This window comes from Idiotropiscis lumnitzeri, chromosome 4, assembly GCF_059441095.1.
Source record: "Idiotropiscis lumnitzeri isolate Australia: NSW breed Sydney's pygmy pipehorse chromosome 4, RoL_Ilum_1.0, whole genome shotgun sequence".
Classification (NCBI taxonomy): domain Eukaryota; kingdom Metazoa; phylum Chordata; class Actinopteri; order Syngnathiformes; family Syngnathidae; genus Idiotropiscis; species Idiotropiscis lumnitzeri.
In genome coordinates, this window is record NC_142394.1 from 21001602 (window position 1) to 21022048 (window position 20447).

The 20447-nt window shown below is 38.4% G+C and overlaps 1 protein-coding gene across 1 annotated transcript in view; it reads left to right on the forward strand.

Moving 5' to 3' along the window:
- Positions 1–68: 68 nt before the first annotated feature.
- Positions 69–20447, forward strand: part of afg2a (AAA ATPase AFG2A) — a 99181-nt gene continuing 78802 nt past the window's right edge. Inside the window, exons 1-11 of the mRNA XM_088292842.1 lie at positions 69–340; positions 771–895; positions 2012–2169; positions 2717–2775; positions 3199–3801; positions 4202–4331; positions 4415–4471; positions 5073–5196; positions 6423–6524; positions 6814–6967; positions 17027–17181. Of these exons, the coding sequence (XP_088148968.1) occupies positions 199–340; positions 771–895; positions 2012–2169; positions 2717–2775; positions 3199–3801; positions 4202–4331; positions 4415–4471; positions 5073–5196; positions 6423–6524; positions 6814–6967; positions 17027–17181 (1809 nt within the window). The 5' untranslated portion in view covers positions 69–198. The remainder of the gene's footprint in view (positions 341–770; positions 896–2011; positions 2170–2716; positions 2776–3198; positions 3802–4201; positions 4332–4414; positions 4472–5072; positions 5197–6422; positions 6525–6813; positions 6968–17026; positions 17182–20447) is intronic.

Here is a 20447-nt window from a genome sequence, read left to right on the forward strand (position 1 = left end):
TTCATAACGGAAAACTATTTTAGCACCGACACGAATATTTCTGTTTTGAAAGTGACTTTTTTTAAAATAAAGTGCCCTTATTTTTGTTTTTGATGTGTTACGGTAACATGGTGTTCAACTTTGAACCCGGAAGCTCTCTACCCGGTGTTTACACATGTATTCACCCTCACGTGTACCACATTTCTACTTATATTTATTATGTCTTCTAAGAAGAATAAAAGCAAATCGAAGCGTTTAAACGAAGGCGACGGTTCTTGTGATTCAAGCAATTTAGACACTTCTAGTCACGAGGGAAGTAAAAGCAGCAACGCGTTCACTGTCATCGACTTCGTTGAGAAAGGTAATCACGACACGCTGGTTTGAAAATCAATGAACTTTTATTGTGACAACACGAAGAAAGCGGCTACCAGATTCTAAATTTAACTTTTCCTCATTGTGACACGACGAAATAGTCATTGTTGCAGTTGACATAGTTATTGCGTTGTGCAAAAATTCTCTACAGATAGCGGAAACTACATTTAACTAATTGAAAATGTATCAACATATCTATTCACGATTGATAGTTTAAATCGACTGGTTAGGTGTAAACGTTCACACTCACATTCCCACCCATAAACAATACAAAAAAATGCATATTTTCAGAATTTAGGATAACTTCAGATTTTCGAACCCCGGACCTCAAAACTGCGATGCTAGGTCACAATGCTGCTGCATGTCAGTGCTGCCACATCAATATTTTACAAGGTATTTGTTTTTTGTGTGCTTCACAGCTGATGACAAAACGCCCAAAAGTTGCAGATGGTTGCTAGCGCAACTGAGCCTTAATTCGCTGAAGTCGGCGGGCGTCAGCATCAGCAGACCCGTCCTGCTCACGAGTCCCACGGGACGACAGGAGGTAGGCTTACTATTGGGGACTGTAAGATTCTTGTGAAATTTTAATCTCATCTCATAAAATTAAATATTTTCCCCTCATTAAATTATGATCTGAGTTGAGTAGTATTTTGACTTTTTTCCCTCATAAAATTACATAGTTTGTCACAACTTCAACTTTCTTTTTTAATTATTGATTTCTTCTTCAAAATTCTCCCCATATAACTGTGATTTTATTCTCAATGTTTTCCATTTTTTTCTTAAATAATAATTTCCCCCCTCAGAATTAGAATTTCATTGTTTTGATATTTGAACTTGTTTGTTGTTGTTTTTCCTAAATTAACAGGCTTGCTCTCATAATATTCAGATTTTCCCCTCTTAAAGTTACATTACCCTTTCTCATTTAATCTTGGGATAATTAGAATAAAAGTATGACTTTACTCAAGTAATATAAATCCATCCATCCATTATCAGTACCACATGTCTTTACAAAGGTCGGGGTGGTATCTTAGGGCAGTAGGCGGGGACACCCTTGAACTGGTTGCCAGCCAATCGCGGGGCACACAGAGACGAACAACCATCCATGCTCACACTCATGCCTAGGGGCAATTTAGAGTGTCCAATCAACCTGCCATGCATGTTTTTGGAATGTTGGAGAAAACCAGAGTACCCGGAGGAAACCCACGCAGGCAAGGGGAGAACATGCAAAGTCCACACCTACGACCTCTGCACTGTGAGGCCATCGTGCCACTTATAATATTCAGATGGTTTTTTTTTTTCTTGTAAAATGATGACCAATTTTATATCATTTAAACTTGTTTCTTGTAAAGTCCCCAAACCCTCCATAAAATTACGAGTCTTAATCTCATTTAAATAGCTGGCATTTGGTGTTTTATACCAATATTCAGACTTATTTTCTTTTGCACGTGATCACATCTTTTTGCATAAAATTCAAACTTTAGTCTCAGAATATTTAGGGAACAATAACTAATATTTCGACTTATATATTTAGAAGTTATGATCCATTTGTAATAGTTAAACTTTTTCCCTTGTTAAGAACGCAGTTTTTCCCTCTTCATAGAATTACAAGCTGTAGTCTGGTTCAATGAGCCTCCATTTTGTGTTTTGTCCATGTTGACAGGTGTGTGTGGGATGGCCTGTCGCCGCCTTCCCCAGTGGGAAAGTTGGCCTCCATAAGGGTGCACAAAGCAACTTGAAAGTGAAATGCGACGAGTCAGTGATACTTCAGCCAGTGACGGGTCCCGTGCTTCAAGCCCAAGAAGTCATTCTTTCCCCAAGGTTAGCTTCTTTTCAAGACGTCAGCTTTCAAGGAGAGAATATATATTGCATATTTTTTTAGCCATTTAAAAGAGCTCCCAGGTGTTTTGCTAAAAGATATCTGATGATATCTTACATTATTCAGTGAAAATGAACCAAAGATAAGGAATTTCTGGTTAAAATTACTGGCTTTTGTTCCCATGGCGACCGGGTGGAGTGAAGGCATTGTAGGTAAGCAAGCAGCTAATCTCCTTCCAGACTGCAAATGAATAGTGTCCGTTTTTCACCACCAGTGGTTCATTCAATCATCAACCTCGTCCCTTTGAAATTACGGCAGTAAAGCACTTCAATATAAATATTTGTAAATGTTATGCATAAATTGTGAACCAAAGCTCCGATCACGGAGTTATTAATTGGATTTGAATGCAACAAATTGAGCTTCCTGTTACAACAGCTGAATTCCTTTCCAAAGGGGCCATTTTCTAATGATGTCAGAAGTTAGAGACTGCCACCTGTTGTTATGTTGGTGCAACTGCAGCACACATTCAGTGCAATTTCATTCTTTCAGGTCTGTTGATGACAAATTAAACACAGACGAGTTCAAAAGCTTCCTGCTGAATTCTTTAGGTAAGTTTTCAACACATAGGTTGGAACATAATGAGACTTTTTTTATCCCCGTAATGGTGGGAATTCTGGTTTTCATGTGAACCATTATCAGAAAAATACATTTTGTTTTTGAGAATCTTGTAAAACAGCTTTATGTGGACTTTATAAACAAAGCTGAAAATATATAAAACATGTTTGCTTCAAATCTTTATCAAATTATTTTGAGTTTTTCTTTTTAAATTTGCAATATTGTTTGCTATTATATTTGTAATAGTCACAATGGTTCTTGTATGAAATGATACCAATTTTTTGTTATTGTAAATTTTGTATTTTCACCAAACAACTCTATGCTTGTATCACAAAGTCCAATCTAAATTTTAGCAATGGAGAATGAAATAAACAGCAGTAGCATTCAATGCAGATATATTTTTTTCCCATCCCTAGTTGGAAGCATCATTCTCCCCGGCAACGTTGTGTCCCTGACGTACTTTGGCCGGCCATGCAGTCTTTACGTGGAAAGCGTACGAGGAGAAGACGGCCACGTCCAGAGGCCGTATCTCCCGCCTCCTTCCAATGACACAGAGGAGTCGTCCGTGTTGGTCTCCACCCCGGCCGAACTCTCCCTCCAGCTCAGCCTGCTCGCCTTAGATGACTCAGAGAGTCATCCGGGGGCCCCCGCGGCCAGCACACCGCACCGACCCGCTGCCTGCCCCCCTCCGCTCTCCCCGACTTCTCCCGTTTTGAACCACGTCGAGCCCCCTGCTGACTGTGAGGCAAACATGGCCAGTTTGGACAGTTCCTTCAGCATGGAATGTCCCCCCCAAGTCCCCATAGTGCCCTCTGCTGGTTTGTCAAGTACTGACACTTTCTACTGTCTCGCATTGACGACCAAGCTCAGTTTTCCAGGGAAAGCCGAGCAGAAGGATGCCGAAGCCAAAAGAGCAAAAGTGACTTACAGCATGATTGGCGGCCTCAGCAGCCAATTGGATGTCATCAAAGAGACAATAGAGCTGCCTCTCAAACACCCACAACTCTTTTCTAATTATGGTACGTCTATTCATAAGCGGGGGGGGGCGCGAGAGAGAGAAAATATTATTATTAATTTTCCTTTTAATATTAGTGAATATTATTGTTCATTTTCCTTTTAATATTAGTTCCTCACTTTAAGATCAGAGAATAAAAATTTTGGGGGATAAAATTATAACTTATATATTTTTTCTTTTACAATTACTTCATTTTTGCATTTTGTACTTTTTTTAATAATATCAAACATTTTAAAATTAATTTTTGCAACTCTTTCTTTCCCTCATAAAATGCCAATTTATTCATCTTGAAACATATTATTCTCATGTTTTTTTTCTTACCTTTATTTTTTTTTCCCAAAATGAGCATCCACTTTCCTATTTACCATTGCTGCGATCTGAAATGAAGCTCTTGTGTTCACCAGGCATCCCCGCTCCCCGAGGAGTTCTTCTGTACGGACCTCCCGGCACGGGAAAAACCATGATCGGACGAGCCATCGCCAACGAGGTGGGCGCTCACATGACGGTGATCAACGGGCCAGAAATCATGAGCAAGTAAGGCTAATAATGCTAAACTGATGCCAATTCCAAGTCATCACTATCATACAATCTGAGTGGGGTGTAATCTTTCACTTCAGGTTCTATGGTGAAACTGAGGAGAAGCTAAGGCAAATATTCACAGAGGCATCGAAAAGGTAACCTTTTAATGGTGCGTTTGAAGGTGAACAGGTTGATTTTTTTTTCATTTTTTTTTTAAAAATTTATATCTTTAATTCAATAACAAAGAAAATGAAAACAGTAATGACTGAATTCTTCTCATATTGTGACTTTATTATCCTAATATTAAATTTAATCATGAAATGTATTTTTTTCCTCCCATAAAATGATTATATGATTCTGTTAATATTTCCCTTTTATTTCTTGTAAAATTATAAATTTCGCAAAATTAATAATGCACATATATTTAAAATTTTATTCTCATAATATTTTTTGGATACTGTACTTCTTAACAAAAAATACTTTTTCCACACCATGACAGCTTTATTTGTCCTACTCTTAACTGATCTAGAAGTGCAATTTTTTTGCGTGAGCTCCCCAAGGCTCTGTTTTAATTACTGCTTTTTTGTCATGTTTTATTTCTATTAATATTTTCACATTTTCACCGCATTGATAGGATTACTTTTAATATTTTGAGCATTTTCTTGTGATATTACAACATTTTTTCATTGAATTACTTCATACAACCTGGCAAAGATGCTGAAAATATTACTGAAAGTGTGTTTGTTTGTTTGACAGAACACCTTCCATCATATTCATCGACGAGCTGGACGCTCTATGTCCTAAGCGAGAGGGTGCGCAGAACGAGGTCGAGAAGCGAGTGGTGGCGTCCCTCCTGACTCTCATGGATGGGATCGGCTCTGTAAGTATCCTTTCAAGAGCCGGCACGACCCTGCTCTTTTAGCTTGTCCTCCCACTATTGTCCACTGACGCTTTCAGGCATGTTTCGTGAGACCATTACTTGATGTTTGGCAGATGTTGTAGTTGAGAATGCAAAAAACATTGTGGCAGCTTGCTGGACACGACCCCCACACACACGTTGAATAGAATCCCGGGAAGTGAATCACCTTGGGTCATTGCGACCCGGACGATTATCAGCTAGGAGTAGTTGTTTTCAGAGGTGATCCGAGGCTTCCTGTCCGGAGGTTCAAGGTTATGCACTTGATTGGTCTGTTGGACAAATCACTTCCTCCGCCTCCCCCTTCATTCCTTCCGGCATTACGACTTACTGGTGTGGAATCTCAGCTGACGGATAACGCTCATCCTCCTTGTTTGGCAATCAGGACAAACAAGCAAAGCATTGAGTCGATGTAACAATTCAACTTTTCAGTGTACAGGTGCTTTTCAATACATTCAAATGTGATAGAAAGAAGAAAGAAAACTAGGTAGGGAATTTAAATAAAAAATGAATACAGATGGAACAATAAATACGCAGGTAGTGATTTGCACTGATGGCGAGAAGGAATTCCAGTTCAAACGCGGCTATTCAAGTTTAAATTCCCATCTCAATACAAAGCATGCGTTTGTTATAGAAATGTATGGATAAAGTTTGGCATATTTTGGAGAGGGTTCGAATTGCAATTAATTATGATTAATTCATATTTAAGCTGTGATTAACTTGATTAAGAGTTTTTTTTTAATAAATTATAATTGAATTGCACCTAAAATAAAAGGGTTCTGTTTGGATTACTTAGAAGATATTTAGTTACATTATAAAAATAATAAAATATATAGTTCTACTAAAATTTTAATGTGTGTATACAATTTTTAATCCATGACTTTTTTAAAAACACATTATTCCAAACATAATATGTTATTTAATATTTGCAATAATAGTGTTTAACTTGTTTTGTTCAAATGATAAATATAATCCAATGGAATATTCTCCTTTTATGGAAAAAAAATATGATGCATTAATTTTAATTTTTATTACTTTTAGTGTCCATAATATATGTGTTTTGTTTTGGTAATAAGAAACTTATGTGGGTCAAAACTCAGCTTTAAAATTAAATGTTTGTTTTTTTTTTTCTTCTTTTTTTATTTTGCACCATCTGAATATATTTTGTGGTCATCATTGATTCTGTTCAGGAGGGCCACTCGGGACAGCTTCTGGTCCTCGGGGCCACAAACCGGCCCCAAGCCCTTGACCCAGCACTGAGGCGACCTGGACGCTTTGACAAGGAGCTGGAGGTACAGACTGGAAAAGCCTGATTTGATTTTTCATTTGTTTTTTTTACTGTTGTAGCCACACCATTGTCCCAATGTTAAGCAATATCAAAGTGCAATGTATTTTGGAGTTCCTCAAAGCTCAGTTTGAGGCACCTGTAATTTAAATATGCTCATTTTCATGCCAATTGTGATGTCAAACTTTTTTTTTGTACTACGTGTTGTTTATGTGATGCTATTTCGGATTTATCTCCAATTGTAATGTCTACAATACATCCAATCGTATGGTCGCTAACCTCATACCTGCCCACAGGTCGGCGTACCCGGTCCTGCCGAACGTGCCGACATTCTGCACAAGCAGCTGAGCTCGGTCCCATGTGACGCCAGCAAGCAGGAAGTGGCGCAGTTGGCTGACGCCGCTCATGGCTATGTCGGCGCCGACCTCGCTGCTGTTTGCAAAGAAGCAGGTAAGGATGCTGACAAGTGCTTTCAAACACAACACGAGTTACAAAGTTCACATGCCTTTCTCAGCATCTTGGGAAACGTAAACCACAGAAATGTACTTTTTCTCATAGAATTGCAGTACAAATTCATTTTCTTTCTTGTAAAAACAGGACATTCCATAAAATGATGAGTCTTTTTTTTTCAATTTTGCTAAATTCTTTTTTTCTTCTAATAAAAAAAATACAGCTTAATCCTTTTCATAAAATGACAACTTTTTCAATGCATTACAAATCATTATATAATTTAAAATAGATAAAGTACGGTAAATAAAATTTCGCATTACTTTTACGGCTAACTAAAATATTAAGCTGTTTCATTTACAATTTTCCGTGCAGGTGTACCTAATAGTCTGACCACTGATCCATGTCATGACTGCGCCTTTTCTTGCTGTAGCCTCCAAACCACAATCACTGCTCACTTACTCCTTCCAGAACGACTTGTGTCTTCAATTCCGTGTGTTGATATTAACCTAAAAGGAAGTCGGGGGGGTTTCCGTGGTGTTCCAATCCCAAAGACAGTAACCACCAAAACCACGTCCTCTTCCTCCTCCTCCTCACCCACAACCCCTCACACACCCCAATGACACACATACTGACTTGGTATGTGTGTACGCTTCCTGGGTGGTCCAAAAGCACGCTCTTGCCGTAAACTGGCGTGACTTTGCTAGTTTTTAAGGGAGAACGTGGCAACCCGTTACAGTTTGTAGTGAGAACCTGGATCAAGCTTCAGATACCGGGGAGGAAATAATTTTAGAATCACTGGATGCAAACAGTTTATCTAATTACAAAGATAGGTTAACCACTGTCTCACAAAGACAATTACACAATTATTAGATGGAAAATAAGTAGTCAATGAGAAATTCACAAATATTATCAAGAAATGATTTAAAATATTAGAGAGAAATCTGAAAATATTTGATGAAAAATGCATAAATATTGGGGGAAAATGCAAAATTATTGGTAGCACTTTATAATACAAGCGTGTTTTATGTCATCATTCATTAATGCATGTTTTTTAAATGTTTCTGAATAATCATTTGCATATAGTTTGTAAATACCTTATTATAAAATGTTGCCCATCATTATTCATTCTTTTTTAATGATGACTTCAGCATTTGCAAATGCTTAGCTAATGCTTATTAGTGGGTACTTATTATGAAGTGTTACCAAATTATTTGATGGAAAAATAAAACAACTCTTAGATGGCAAATACAATCATTCTTTCTAAGAATACACAAAAATTTGGAACGAATCTAAGAAATATTGCCATGAAATATAAAATTCCTGACAAAAATGCACGCAAAAAATGTTAGCCTACTATGTTAATTTATGTTAATTGGGTGTTGAAGAGAATAGTCAACAAGTTTATTTTACAACTCCACATCGACGTTTAACACTTGAATTTGACTAATCGCGTTTTTCCAATCCGCCATTTTACAAAAGAAAAAAAACATGGATGAGTGGAAATCTTAAAGCCATGTGGGGATTTTTTTTTCTTTTTCCAAAAAAGCACCTTGAAGACAGATGTGTCGCGTGATCAACAATCTGTTGTAGTTGATTGCAGATGGATTGGTGCATTTTTGGGGCCGTTTCATCCAAGACAGATTATAGCCAGCTCCTACTTTGTCAATAGATGTGTTTAAATAAAAGCTTAGCTATAAAATACAGTAGGTAGGTTGGTCTTCATACATCTGATTTGTTACGTAAACCTAACATATATGATCACCTTCATACAATATAGCTGTGTTATCTTGTACTTGGAGCTAAACTGTGTTGGACTTGAACATCTCCCTCTAGTGCACATATATAATATTGCAGCAATGTTGTCAGAGGGGAAAAAAAGACCTTTACCGTACTTTAAGAAAACGCGGACTTTTTTCACAAAAAGGAAACTAAATCCCATTGAAAATGATCTAATTTAAATAATTAATGGAGGAAAATACTGGACCCAATGGGCTGCTCCGATTGCATTCTCTGCATGTGTGATAGTCATGCCAACGTGCAGAAATGAGCTTCTTAATTGAAATTGAAACAAAGAACAAAGTAGAAGAGAGTCGACCCAAAATTGTAAACTGTCATGTGGTCTGCGAGTCTTGTCGACTCGCTTGGCGTCTCGCTGGAACATGACTCACTTCCATTTGTGTGTGTGTGCGCGCGTGTGTGCGCGCGTGCACACGTGTACGCGTGCACTTGTTTAGTTTGTGCCACATCCGGGCCCCGCTGTTTACAAGCCTCTATAAACACGGGAAGCCCACCATAACAAAAAAAAAGGGGGCCTGTAAAATTGATTATGAGCAATAATAAACAAAAAGATCCGCTTCTCTAACTTAACAACTAAGAGTAATTTACTTCCCCCCGCCCAAGTTATTTGGCTAACACGCTTCAGTTAAAACCCGCCGGAAAGCAAAGCCGGAAAGCAAATTAAAAGGCAGATGCATGCAAGAAAATATGCAGGAAGAGTTTTTGTGTGTTTGGCCTAAATTGTGTGCTCCAGGAAGCCAAAAAATTACCGTAGATGAAAAATTCACAAATATTTGGAAACTAATATTAAATACAACTGCAAAAAAAGTATTACTGAAGAAAATTACAAACAGATTAGAGAGAAAAAAAATGTAGGAAGGAAAAAATATTAGATGTTAAATAGTGTATGTATTAAAGAAAAATCAAATGTTCTATTTTGAGATGTACAAATATTGGGAAAACAACCCACATATTATTAATAATAAAAAAATTAAAGAAGAGGAAAAATAATGCTCAAAAAATGATTTTTAGGTGGGAAAGAATGTTTTTTATGTCAAATATTACTCAAGTATCACAGGAAAAAAATGTGTTCATGAATACTGGGGAGCTTGGACGTAATTGGTCCCGTGTGCCTGTTTGTAACTCGAAACGTTCATAAAGTGAGGTAACGTTTCCCATTGAAATGAATGGAAATCCAATCAATCTGTTTCAGTTCTACTTACGTTTTTTATTAACCATTTTGTGGTTAAACAAAAATAATGCATTATAAATAAACAATTGGAAAATACAAAAATATTACACAAAATTATTTGGTAACATGCTCCAGTGCATAGTCATAAGAAAACAAATGAAAGGTTGACAGATGCTGGAACATATGGAGGAAGAGTTTTGCATGTTTGGCATAAATTGTGCTCTGGAGGACACCAAACGGCGCAAAAACGCCAGGCCGGCGGGCGTTTACGGCCGACGCCTGGCCTTATAAAGCACTTTTCCTACCTCTCGTGTCCTTTTAAAGACGTTTGCTGAAATTCATGATGGGCCGCATAAATATCAACCGGATTGGCGCATGAACTTATGGGAGGCCGCTGTTTATAAAAAAAAAAACGCAAATATGCTGCTTGTACTCCTTGACCCTGTCACTTAGCTTGTCCTCCTTTACAGTTGGGCGTTGGTGTGTGTGCGCTTGTACTGCATGTGTGTATGAGAGAGGCTAACCAAGTGTGAATGTGAGAGAATCAAAGTGATTGTATGAGAGTGTGTGTGTGATTTTGAGAGTCCGTTTATATGAGTGAGTGTGACTTTGTGCCAGTTAGTCCTTTGCAACGCGCGTGAGCGAATGTGTGTGCATGAACCTGAAGAGCACATACTATTGCCTTGTTTCAGCTGAGAGAGCAGATGTCTATTGTAAACACCGTACAGGTGCAGAGAGTGTTCCGGAAGCCCCCAGCGAGTAATGAAAACGTTCCTGTGGTTGTGTGATGGCGTCCTGTCCAAAATATTTTGCGATTTACTCGAGAGACACTGTCCCTCTACACGCTCTTTAGCAGTGGAAACGTTTGGATAGTCATGGAGCAATGCCTCGTGAACAATTGACAAATAACTATTAAGAACCAATTTATAAAACACACAAATGATGGGAATAATAATAAAGCAAATGTATTTGATGACAAATAGAATGCTATTAGGAAAATAGTAGATGAAGAAATAAAAAATGTTGACAAAATATTAATAAGAAAATATATTAATGATCAATTAAAAATACGTACTTTATTAGGCAAAAAAATATTAGATCGATAAAAGAAACATACCAGATGAAGAGTACACAAATATTAGTGAAAACAACATTACACAAAACCACAAATATTATGAAGGAATTTTTAAAATGTTAAAAAGAAAATGCAAATATTGAGGATGATACAAAATATGAGATGAGAAATAGAAATATACTGTACTTGAGAAAAGAAAGCAAAATATTTCATAAAAATACTCAGTTAGTCAAGAATTAAACAGGGCACAATTAAAAGTAATTTACAAAAGTACACAAAAAATGGGGGATATTGCAAAACATTTTTTTTTTGAACACCACTTAATGTATTTTTGTTTATTTTTGCCAGCGACATACAGTGACACACAAAACAATAATGTTTTCTTCCACTAGATGGCAGAAATGCCAATTAACGTGTGTCACCACCTGTTGTTGACCTTCAGAACAAGAGAACAAAAAAAAACGTCAAAATGCTGAACTAAAACAGGCTCACATTTCACCCCGAGAGGGTTGGCGCGAGATCCCCCATTCCTTCAATATTTATGAATTTTGTTCGCCGGTGTGCCGCGATATTTTTTATGTCAAATATGTGCCTTGGCCCTTTATTGGTGGATAAATAAGCACAGCTCTTAAATGTCACCTTTTCCTACCGGGTAATCCGAATAATGCCTGTGTTAAGATTCGGGCAGAAGCGGCCTGACAGGAGACTGCAAACTAGCTTGACGGACGCCCGCGGGGCAGCGGAAACTCAATTCAACTATGTGACTCCAACATTATTGGCTTCAGGGATCTTCTCTCTCTTGAGTGCTTTTGGCCCACTCCACACACACATTTGGTTTGGTTATGAAAACATCCGATGGGAAGGAAGACAGGCAGGGGAAGAAAAAAAAGAAAAAGGAAAAAAAGGAGCAAGGCAGCACAACACGCTTTAATTTGAACCTTATGCGGACTCTCAATTCTTTCCAGAGATGGAGTGCAATCAGAATATTAAAGAATGGATGTTTGCAAAACAAGTGACCTGACTATGAAAGTGCGGACTTGGGTTTTGATGCTTTTTCATACTCTCAGCCATCACTGAGTGTGGCCCAGAAAAGGTTGGAAAAATGACACTCGTGTCGGTCACACAAAATTTACTTTAAGCCAATTAAAAGATCAGATTTGTTTAGTTTTGTGGTGTTGCTATAGTGGAAAATAAAACAAAAATCCTTGGCAAAAAAATCACTCATGAAAATATTCAAACAATATATTAAAAAAAACAATAAAAAAAATAGAAAATGCATTAATTGAAAAATACACAAAAGTTAGAAACAAATGACGACAATAGACCAATACATAAAAAACAAAATATTGGGAACATTTTTAGAAGTAATACAAAACGTCAGACAAAAGTAGACAAATATTTACCTGAATATATTGTTAACACCTTAAATATAATCGTCAAAAATATTACATGGAAAAATGCATAAATAATAATATTAGAAATATGCACTAATTTGACACTATTAAAGACAATACAAAATAAAATCATGGACAAAAAGTACAAAAGCATCAAGATGAAAAACATGCCAAAATATTGCATGATAAAACAATTTTTTGTAATATTTTATTTAATAAAAATATGCATGTATCTTTTTAAACATATAAAGAGCTCTGATTAAAAATAATTGTTGACCAGTATAATCAATCTTAACTTTATTTTGTCCCCAAATGGGCTTACCACATTTTTTTTCTCTCTCATGAGAACATTTCTCAGCTTTTGTATGCCATCCCAACGTCCTCATTGGGGCGGAGGCCATCACCGCCGCCACCGTCTCAGTATATCTGCCACTTGGGGGGGATTAGCGCACATGTCGCGCACTGGAGCCGGTACGCCACATTTCCCGCCTCACCCAGGCTTCCTTCCACATCCTGCCTCGCCATCTCGCTTCCAATCGCACCAGATGTTTTTTTGTGCAAGCTAAGCAACGCTTGTGTAGTTATCGGTGGTTTTGCGATGAGATGCGGCCCTCGGGGGGGGGTGTCTCGGACTCCGTAGGAAGAAACGTGCTGACCCCAATTTGACATGTTGATAAACCTGCATTCATTGTGTTTCTCGCCACGTTTCCCCTCACCTCAAGATGGAAAATCTAAACAGGATGCAATCCTCCCCCCCACCCCTGGTGTCTTCGCGCTGGCTCCCGGCCCGTCCGGACCACTTCAACATTTGCCACACCGAGAACCCCTCTGGCTCCGAACAGGAAGGCGCGCACATGCGCTGGAAATGGTTGTCGCTAATATACGGTTAGCCAACTTCTGGGGTTGGAAACGCAGTTGCGGGATGGCTTTGGAACTACTAATCATTGCCCGCATACAGGGTTTAATTCGGAGTTATAAAACAGGCCTTCCTTCTTTAGTTTCCTTTCCTTATCTTGCATTGTTTCTTGTTCGTTTAGTACCAACTAGTGTTGAGTCAGCAAGACCTTCTCTGCGGGTCTAAACATCTATTAACAAGTATTTGTGCCATGAAATTGGAGTAATTTATTCCCTTCACTTGGTAGTATTTATGTCAGCTGGAGCGCTCTCTGTACATGTTTTTTTTTTTTTTTTTTTGTCCAGTCAGATAATCAGCTCTGTGTTGCCGTGTCAATTTATTCAGAATCACCAGTATATCTGTGACGGGTGACCAAATGCTACACAGATAAAAATTACTTTCACTAAATGACTTGAGTGTGAATTATTTACTGTCAAGGAAACAGTAAAATAAATAAATACACGAACGCTAGTTCCTTATGATTGGATGGTTGAGGGCGTGGAGGTGAAATTTTTTATATATATATATATATATATATATATATATATATATATATATATATAATTTTTTTTTTTTTAATTTAATTTAATTTTGTTATTTTTTTTATGTAATTATATATTTTTTTTAATTTAATTTTATTTCTTTTACTATTATTTTTTTTGCTTCAATAAAAGATTATTGTGATCGTATGCGTTTGCCCACATCCTGTCACAGCTAGCAAATGGACTCTTTTTCTTGTTGGTTTTCAACGCTTTCTTGGAATTGTAGCGCGCTCATCCTGCGAGCCAGCCAGTTTGGCGAGAGCTCAGCTATGTAACCTGGCAAACCCATCGTGTTCCGCATCAAACTGAGAAGCGAGTGGCATATGAAATAAATAACGGTTGGGTCCGAGACAGGTTTATGAAATGCCGCTGGAAGGTTAGTTTGCAACATGCAAACGCAATGATGTTTACGTTATATACTGTTAGAAAGTTTGTCATACATTTCTAAAAGATAGCAAACGCAATTGATGCCCACCAATAGCTTGAAATAAGTTCCACAGAAAATAGTTTGAATAATTTGTGAATAGTGAATCGTGAATATGCTAGGGATTACTGGAAGGGTTATTACATTGAACAAAAATACATCATTGTAATACAACAAATTCACCCAAAATAAAAAAAGTTCAGTCGCCTCGGTTCGACCTGTGCAGATTACCATGACTTCGATGACTGTGAATCGACATAAACAAAATTTAATATTTCCGAGTGGCCTTTTATTTCGGGCAGCCTAAGGCACCAGATTTGTGAACAAAATTTCAAAGATAAATTGTGAAAACAGGAGCAAAAACAAGTGTTGTGTTTAGATTTTTGTCGTGTATCTCACTTCATAGATCTCCAAGAGTCAAATGCTTCACTTTTTCGAACTCTGTTGCTAGCCAAAAACAGAAGCACCTGCTGAAGCAAGATCACATTTCTTCACCATTGTCCTTTCCAGTTTGTTTTAAGCTCCAGTTTCAGTTGACATCAATTGCAAAACACCGGTGATACTTTTTTGTTTGAGGAATTATTTTTTCTATGAATTAAAAAAAATATATATTCTTGGGTCAAAAACAGGACATTATGTCAACTTTGCAGTGCAGAAAGTGTCACAAACATGAATAAATGAAGTTCTGGTTTGGTCCAGAATGTGAAAAAATTGGCAAAAATGTTGATCATTTGCTTCCAGAGTAAAAGTAAAATATGTTTGTAAATGTCTTTTTTAAATTATTTTAGACAACTTTAAATGAAACGATTAATTGATTCTCAAATATTGAAGGATTAATTGTATCGATTAGTTGTTGATTAACTGATTAATGGTTACACCTAATTAAAATAATCATGCGCAATTGGCGTTAGTCTTTTATGCACACTACTACATGTGACACCGGTTGACCCCGAATGTTTCTGATTGACGGTGTTGCTGCAATCATCTTCCAATGTTTTTTTTTTTTTTTAAGCGTCTGTGAAATCATCTCTTCATCAAAACCTCACAATCCATCTGAAATGTCAGCTTCACAGCAACCGCGGAATATCATAAATATACGAGCGTGCCGACGTTCATGCCGGGGCGATAAATAGCGCACCATCCGAACTTTGAACTGAAAATAGTTTCACCGTGAAACGAACAGAGCATTCCTTCTGTCCGTCGTGAATGTTTGGAATAACTTCTCCGGCTTTTATGCCATGATCCAGCCAAGAGGCCTCTCTTTTGTGCTAATAAACACCCTTTCCTGTGAATAAATACACTCTTTCTTCCCGACATCCTCTGCTTTGTGCGTGGAAACTCACTCGTCGCCTCGCTAGTTTCTCCTTTAGCAGTTTCCTGTGACTTCTTTTGTGAGGCGAACAAAGGCTGACTTTTGATCGTGACACATCAATGTTTTGCCTGTCTCCTCGTGGCTTTAATGCTGATGTCTCCTATTCAAACCTCATGCGCTTCCCAGTTATGTCAAAAAATGAGGGACTTAGCGTTCATTTGGTTTGCATTTGCCCAGCGTGTACAGTCGCATCGCGCAGCAGCCCAAATGATTTTGAGTTTAAATTGGATTAAAAGTTGGAGCCGGGATGAAACGCCTCCAGTCACAAGGTCGTAAACAAGTCCCACTTTCTTGCCGCTGCCCTGACTTTGTCAAATAAATGTCCCGCTGTATTTGAAGACGATAATTTAAATGTTTTTTTTTCAGCTATTTGCTTTTACTTAAATTATGGATGGATATTATTGAAACATTTCTTTTCATGATGCTGTTCACTTTTTCATGTCATGAGATCAATGCAACGGCAAACAACTCATAACTGTACCTCTCTATTTCCGGGCTTTAAAGGGGAAGTCAATATCTAAATTTTCATGACAAGTATTTGTTTTATGCAAGGCATTTTACAATACGATACAACTTTTTTTATATAGCGCATTTCACAACAGCTGGAGCTACAACTTTCCATTTGTTTTAATATAAATTAGCGGGAAATTCGAACACAAATTAAAACACAGATATGATTAATAGTGCATTTGTGGAAAATTAGTTAAGCTGTAAATCCCACCAGTTTTTAACTATCTCAGGGGGCGGTCATGCTCAGGGCTCAGTTAACGACCAATCATGGCTCAGCTTCAGAAAACAGGTGAGCCGTGATTGGTCGTTACCTGAGCTCTGAGCAACTGTGATGTCATTTTCAGTTGACAAAATTGACAAAATGGCCGCCCATCGAGAAGTATAAAAACGGGTGGATTTTGCTGCTTAGCACATTATCCACAAACGCGGTATAAATCAAAATGCCAAGTTTTGACTAGTCAAGGCGCAAAGAACATTTTATTGCAAAGATTTTTTTTGGGGTGTTCACTTCCCCTTTAAAGAACAAAAGTGGCCATTACATTTAGAGAGTCACAGAGTGTCGTCAGTATGTTGGAACAGTGAATTTTACCGTTCTGCTCCTCTTCAGAGCCTACCAACAAGTTTTGCAAATGTACTGAAACATTAAACACTACAGTTAGACTCCAAAAGTTTCTAGAAAGGTCAAATTAAGTCAACATGTTATGGTGCATATTAAGTTCATTCGGAAATTTCACCGGAAAGCCAAATTCAATTTTTTGACTGATAGCATTATATTGCTTGTGGGGAAAAAAAAGGTCTCTCTTTTGTCAAACAACCCATCTTGAAATATCCGAATTAGAATAACAACAGCACTGATGACACTCGCCAACTTTTCTGCAGGTTTAAATGCACTGAGACGGGCGATCGGAGCATCCGACAACCCGTCAGACCAGCAGCTCATGGGCAAAGTGAGAGTCACTCTGTCCGACCTGCAGTGGGCCATGTCAGTGGTGAAGCCCAGTGCCATGAGGGAGGTCTCCATCGATGTGCCCAAGGTAAGCGTAAGGCCACGAAACCTTTGATTCAAAGCAGAAATAAAAAATGTTCTCGTCAATAATATCTTCCTTGTTCTTCCACTGGTCTAAACACAGAATTATGATTATTGTTTTCAGGGTTTAGTCACGTGATGTCGGCAATGCGAGCCCGAGGGTACTTTGACATTCATTTCAGTGAGCAGTAGGGGGCGCTGCAGGTTTAGGATCTGCTTAATTCTTATTCCAAAGCAGCGTCCCACAACCTGGATAATTACTTTGTATTGATATGAGGCTTTTACTGGCTTTTAGAAAGACGTGTCAAACTTCAGGCCAGCTGAAAAATTGACCGCTTTGTGCACTCATTTCGTGTCTGCGCAGTTTATTAAGCCTTTTTGGATACAGTATGACAACCACAAATTGAGATCATCAACCGTTGGGACCGTGGGACCGCATCATCTTGCTGTTGCAAAGATGCTATCCATTTTATAGAATCGGCCCCTGAATGGACCGGTGCAGTATGTTACACTTTTAAATGCAGCTTCAAATGAGCACATTGCTCGCTAACAATTACATGGAAGTAGGATTTTCCCTACGCTTGGCTTAACTTGGTCCACCTCAGTCCTGTTCGAAAAAATGGGAATTCAAATACTTACATTTTTTTAAATTTTTTTTTAGTAACTGTCTTTGAAAGCTAAGACTGATGATCATTTTTTTCTGCAAGCCTCCTCCAACTGTATGACCATTTGAATCCTTTTTCCGGTGCCGTAACCTGACCTGAGTGATTTGCTGCTAGGTGTGATCGTTCGACTCCCTGGTTGAGCTTAAAAAGGTGAATTTTTCAGTGACTAGCTAGGTTTCGCTGACAAAAACCAAACATTGACTTGGCGAATAGCGAACCGCGGCTATGCAGGGGATGACTCCACCATGGAGACTTCCCCTCAACCACTTGAATGAATCCATCAAATTTGAGAGCATAATTGATACCCAACACCACGAGATGACCTTAAATCACACAAAGAGTAGCCTGGCCTCCCCTTTTTTACTCTCAAATGCCTTCATTTCGCCTTATAAAAAGTGAGACCGAGTGTAAATAACCTCCTCTCAAAGAAGGGAGAGAAAGCGAATGAAGGCGGGCGGGGGGGGGTTGGACAGTGGCAAGAATCAGGATGTTTTGACGTTGCATGTGTAGGACATAATGGACAGGAAGAAGGTTAACATCATCCTCCGTTGGTAATTCAAAGCAGATGGGCTCACAGAGGGTTCCTGCCAGACACCAACATTAAAAAAAATAAATAAATAAAAATGAAGACGATATGTCCGTTCTACCGTGTGTGCGCCGCCTCTTTGCCACACTGCGCGCATCCAGCGTTGTTCACTCCTTGCGGTGAGTTCCTGGAACTGGAAAGTGACCCCCACCACTCCTCCTTGGCAGCTCAGCTGAAAGGCTAGCCACAGAGCCCCGGACTTGATTATATCCACATGAGTGCAAACATTTGTTTCTAATCCCTTTTATATAAGAAACTTCCAGCGGAGGCCGGATGAATGCGTGCCTCAGGCCTCTCCGATCACGTACGCAGGGACTTCACGGTTCCCCGTTTGCATGTAAATAATTGTTTACTCGTTTTATGACTTTAGCTCATGTTTTTTGTCTTACTTAGGCATGATGAATTCAGCGACATCATTTTGACAGCACAGTGATATCGTGGTTAGCACATCTGGCTCTCCGTCGAGAGGTTGTTGGTTCAGTTGCCCTCCTGTGTGGCGTTTGCATGTTTTACTTCCCACATTTCAAAAACATGTTCGATTCAGTCAAGACTCTTCATTGAATGGGATTGTGAATGCTTGTTTGTGACTATGCGGCATGTGATTGACTGGCGACCAGTTCAGGGTGTACTCCACCTTTCCTCCAAAGTCAGCTGGGATGGGCTCAGCCATGACCCTTATGAGGAGTGTAAACGAAAATGGATGGATGGATTTCAATAAGGGGTATAAACGGCCTCCCATATTCTGCAACATCAATCATAAATGTGATTTTTCACAAATCATTAGCTTTTTTTTTTTCTTTTGCAACAAAAAAAAAATAAATCGTCCGAGCACATTATTCAGAAAGCAACAACTTTTCACGTTGTAAAGATGTTGACCAATAACTCGGTGTTGTGAAGAGGAAAAAAGGCGTACTATCATTCAAACATATTTAATAATTAATGTTACAAATTTACATAATAGAAAATGTGTCCAATATAATATGTTAACGTCTCGCGTCGTACAAACATTTTGTGTTTGCGGTCGCAGGCTCGCCACAGTCCACCTAAAAATCAGTCGAATTGACGTGCAACTCCTTCTTACTTTCCTCGTTGATATTCTTCTCTCACTGAGATGATGAAGATTATGAAAATGTTTTCTGCTCATATCCTGCAGTTATAATAGTGCGCATGTTCTGTTCTAGTCAGTTGGCCACATTAACCCGCCAGCTTTGGTCATTATTATGCGCACATCGGAGCTTCTTGTTGGCTATTTGCGTACCTAACGTAACGATTGTTGATCTTTGCTACATACATGTCGCAGAGTGTGGAATTTCTGTTGAATATATTTTGGGTTTCCATGTCGTTTCTGGGTGTTAATTATTGAAAATGCGTGCATAAACACAGTATATAAAAATTATTAAACCCCCGCATACAAAAATATTGGGGGAAAAAAAAACACCAAATAAATTATTTTTGTTAAATAACAAAACTATTAAAAGATAAATAGCTGGGATAAATTCCGCGACACTCTGATGTGTATAATTAAGCCTCGACCAGAACACTTAGAATCTTGCATTTGTTGAAAACAAATCTAGATATGTCATGTCATCTGTATAAAAATCTGCTTCATTTTGGCTTTTAAACGTATTCCTCCCTTTCTGAGCCCATCAAAGCACCAGCTTTTCTTGTAAAGTTCAGAAAACAACAGTAAAAGATAATAAGCAGGTCTTCAAATTAAAAAAAAAAAAAAAGCCTCAGAACGATTGAGCGAGGTGTGAGTCAAAGCGTCGACCTTGTAATTCCTCAAACGTGACTAAAGCGCCTCGCAATTAATTCTAGCGTGCTGGCCATACAACCGTTAAAATCTTCAGAGCAAGAATGCCACGCAAAGCCTCGAGAGGAGTGATTTGCGTTTTGCTGAGTAACGCGTCTCGAGGCCAATGCACGCCAGTTCCACGTCGTAAAACTAATGTGGCCATACAGTCTGCTGCACCTGTGGTGGGACAGCCGATACCTTTTCTGTGCCAGTAGGTGGTCGCAGAT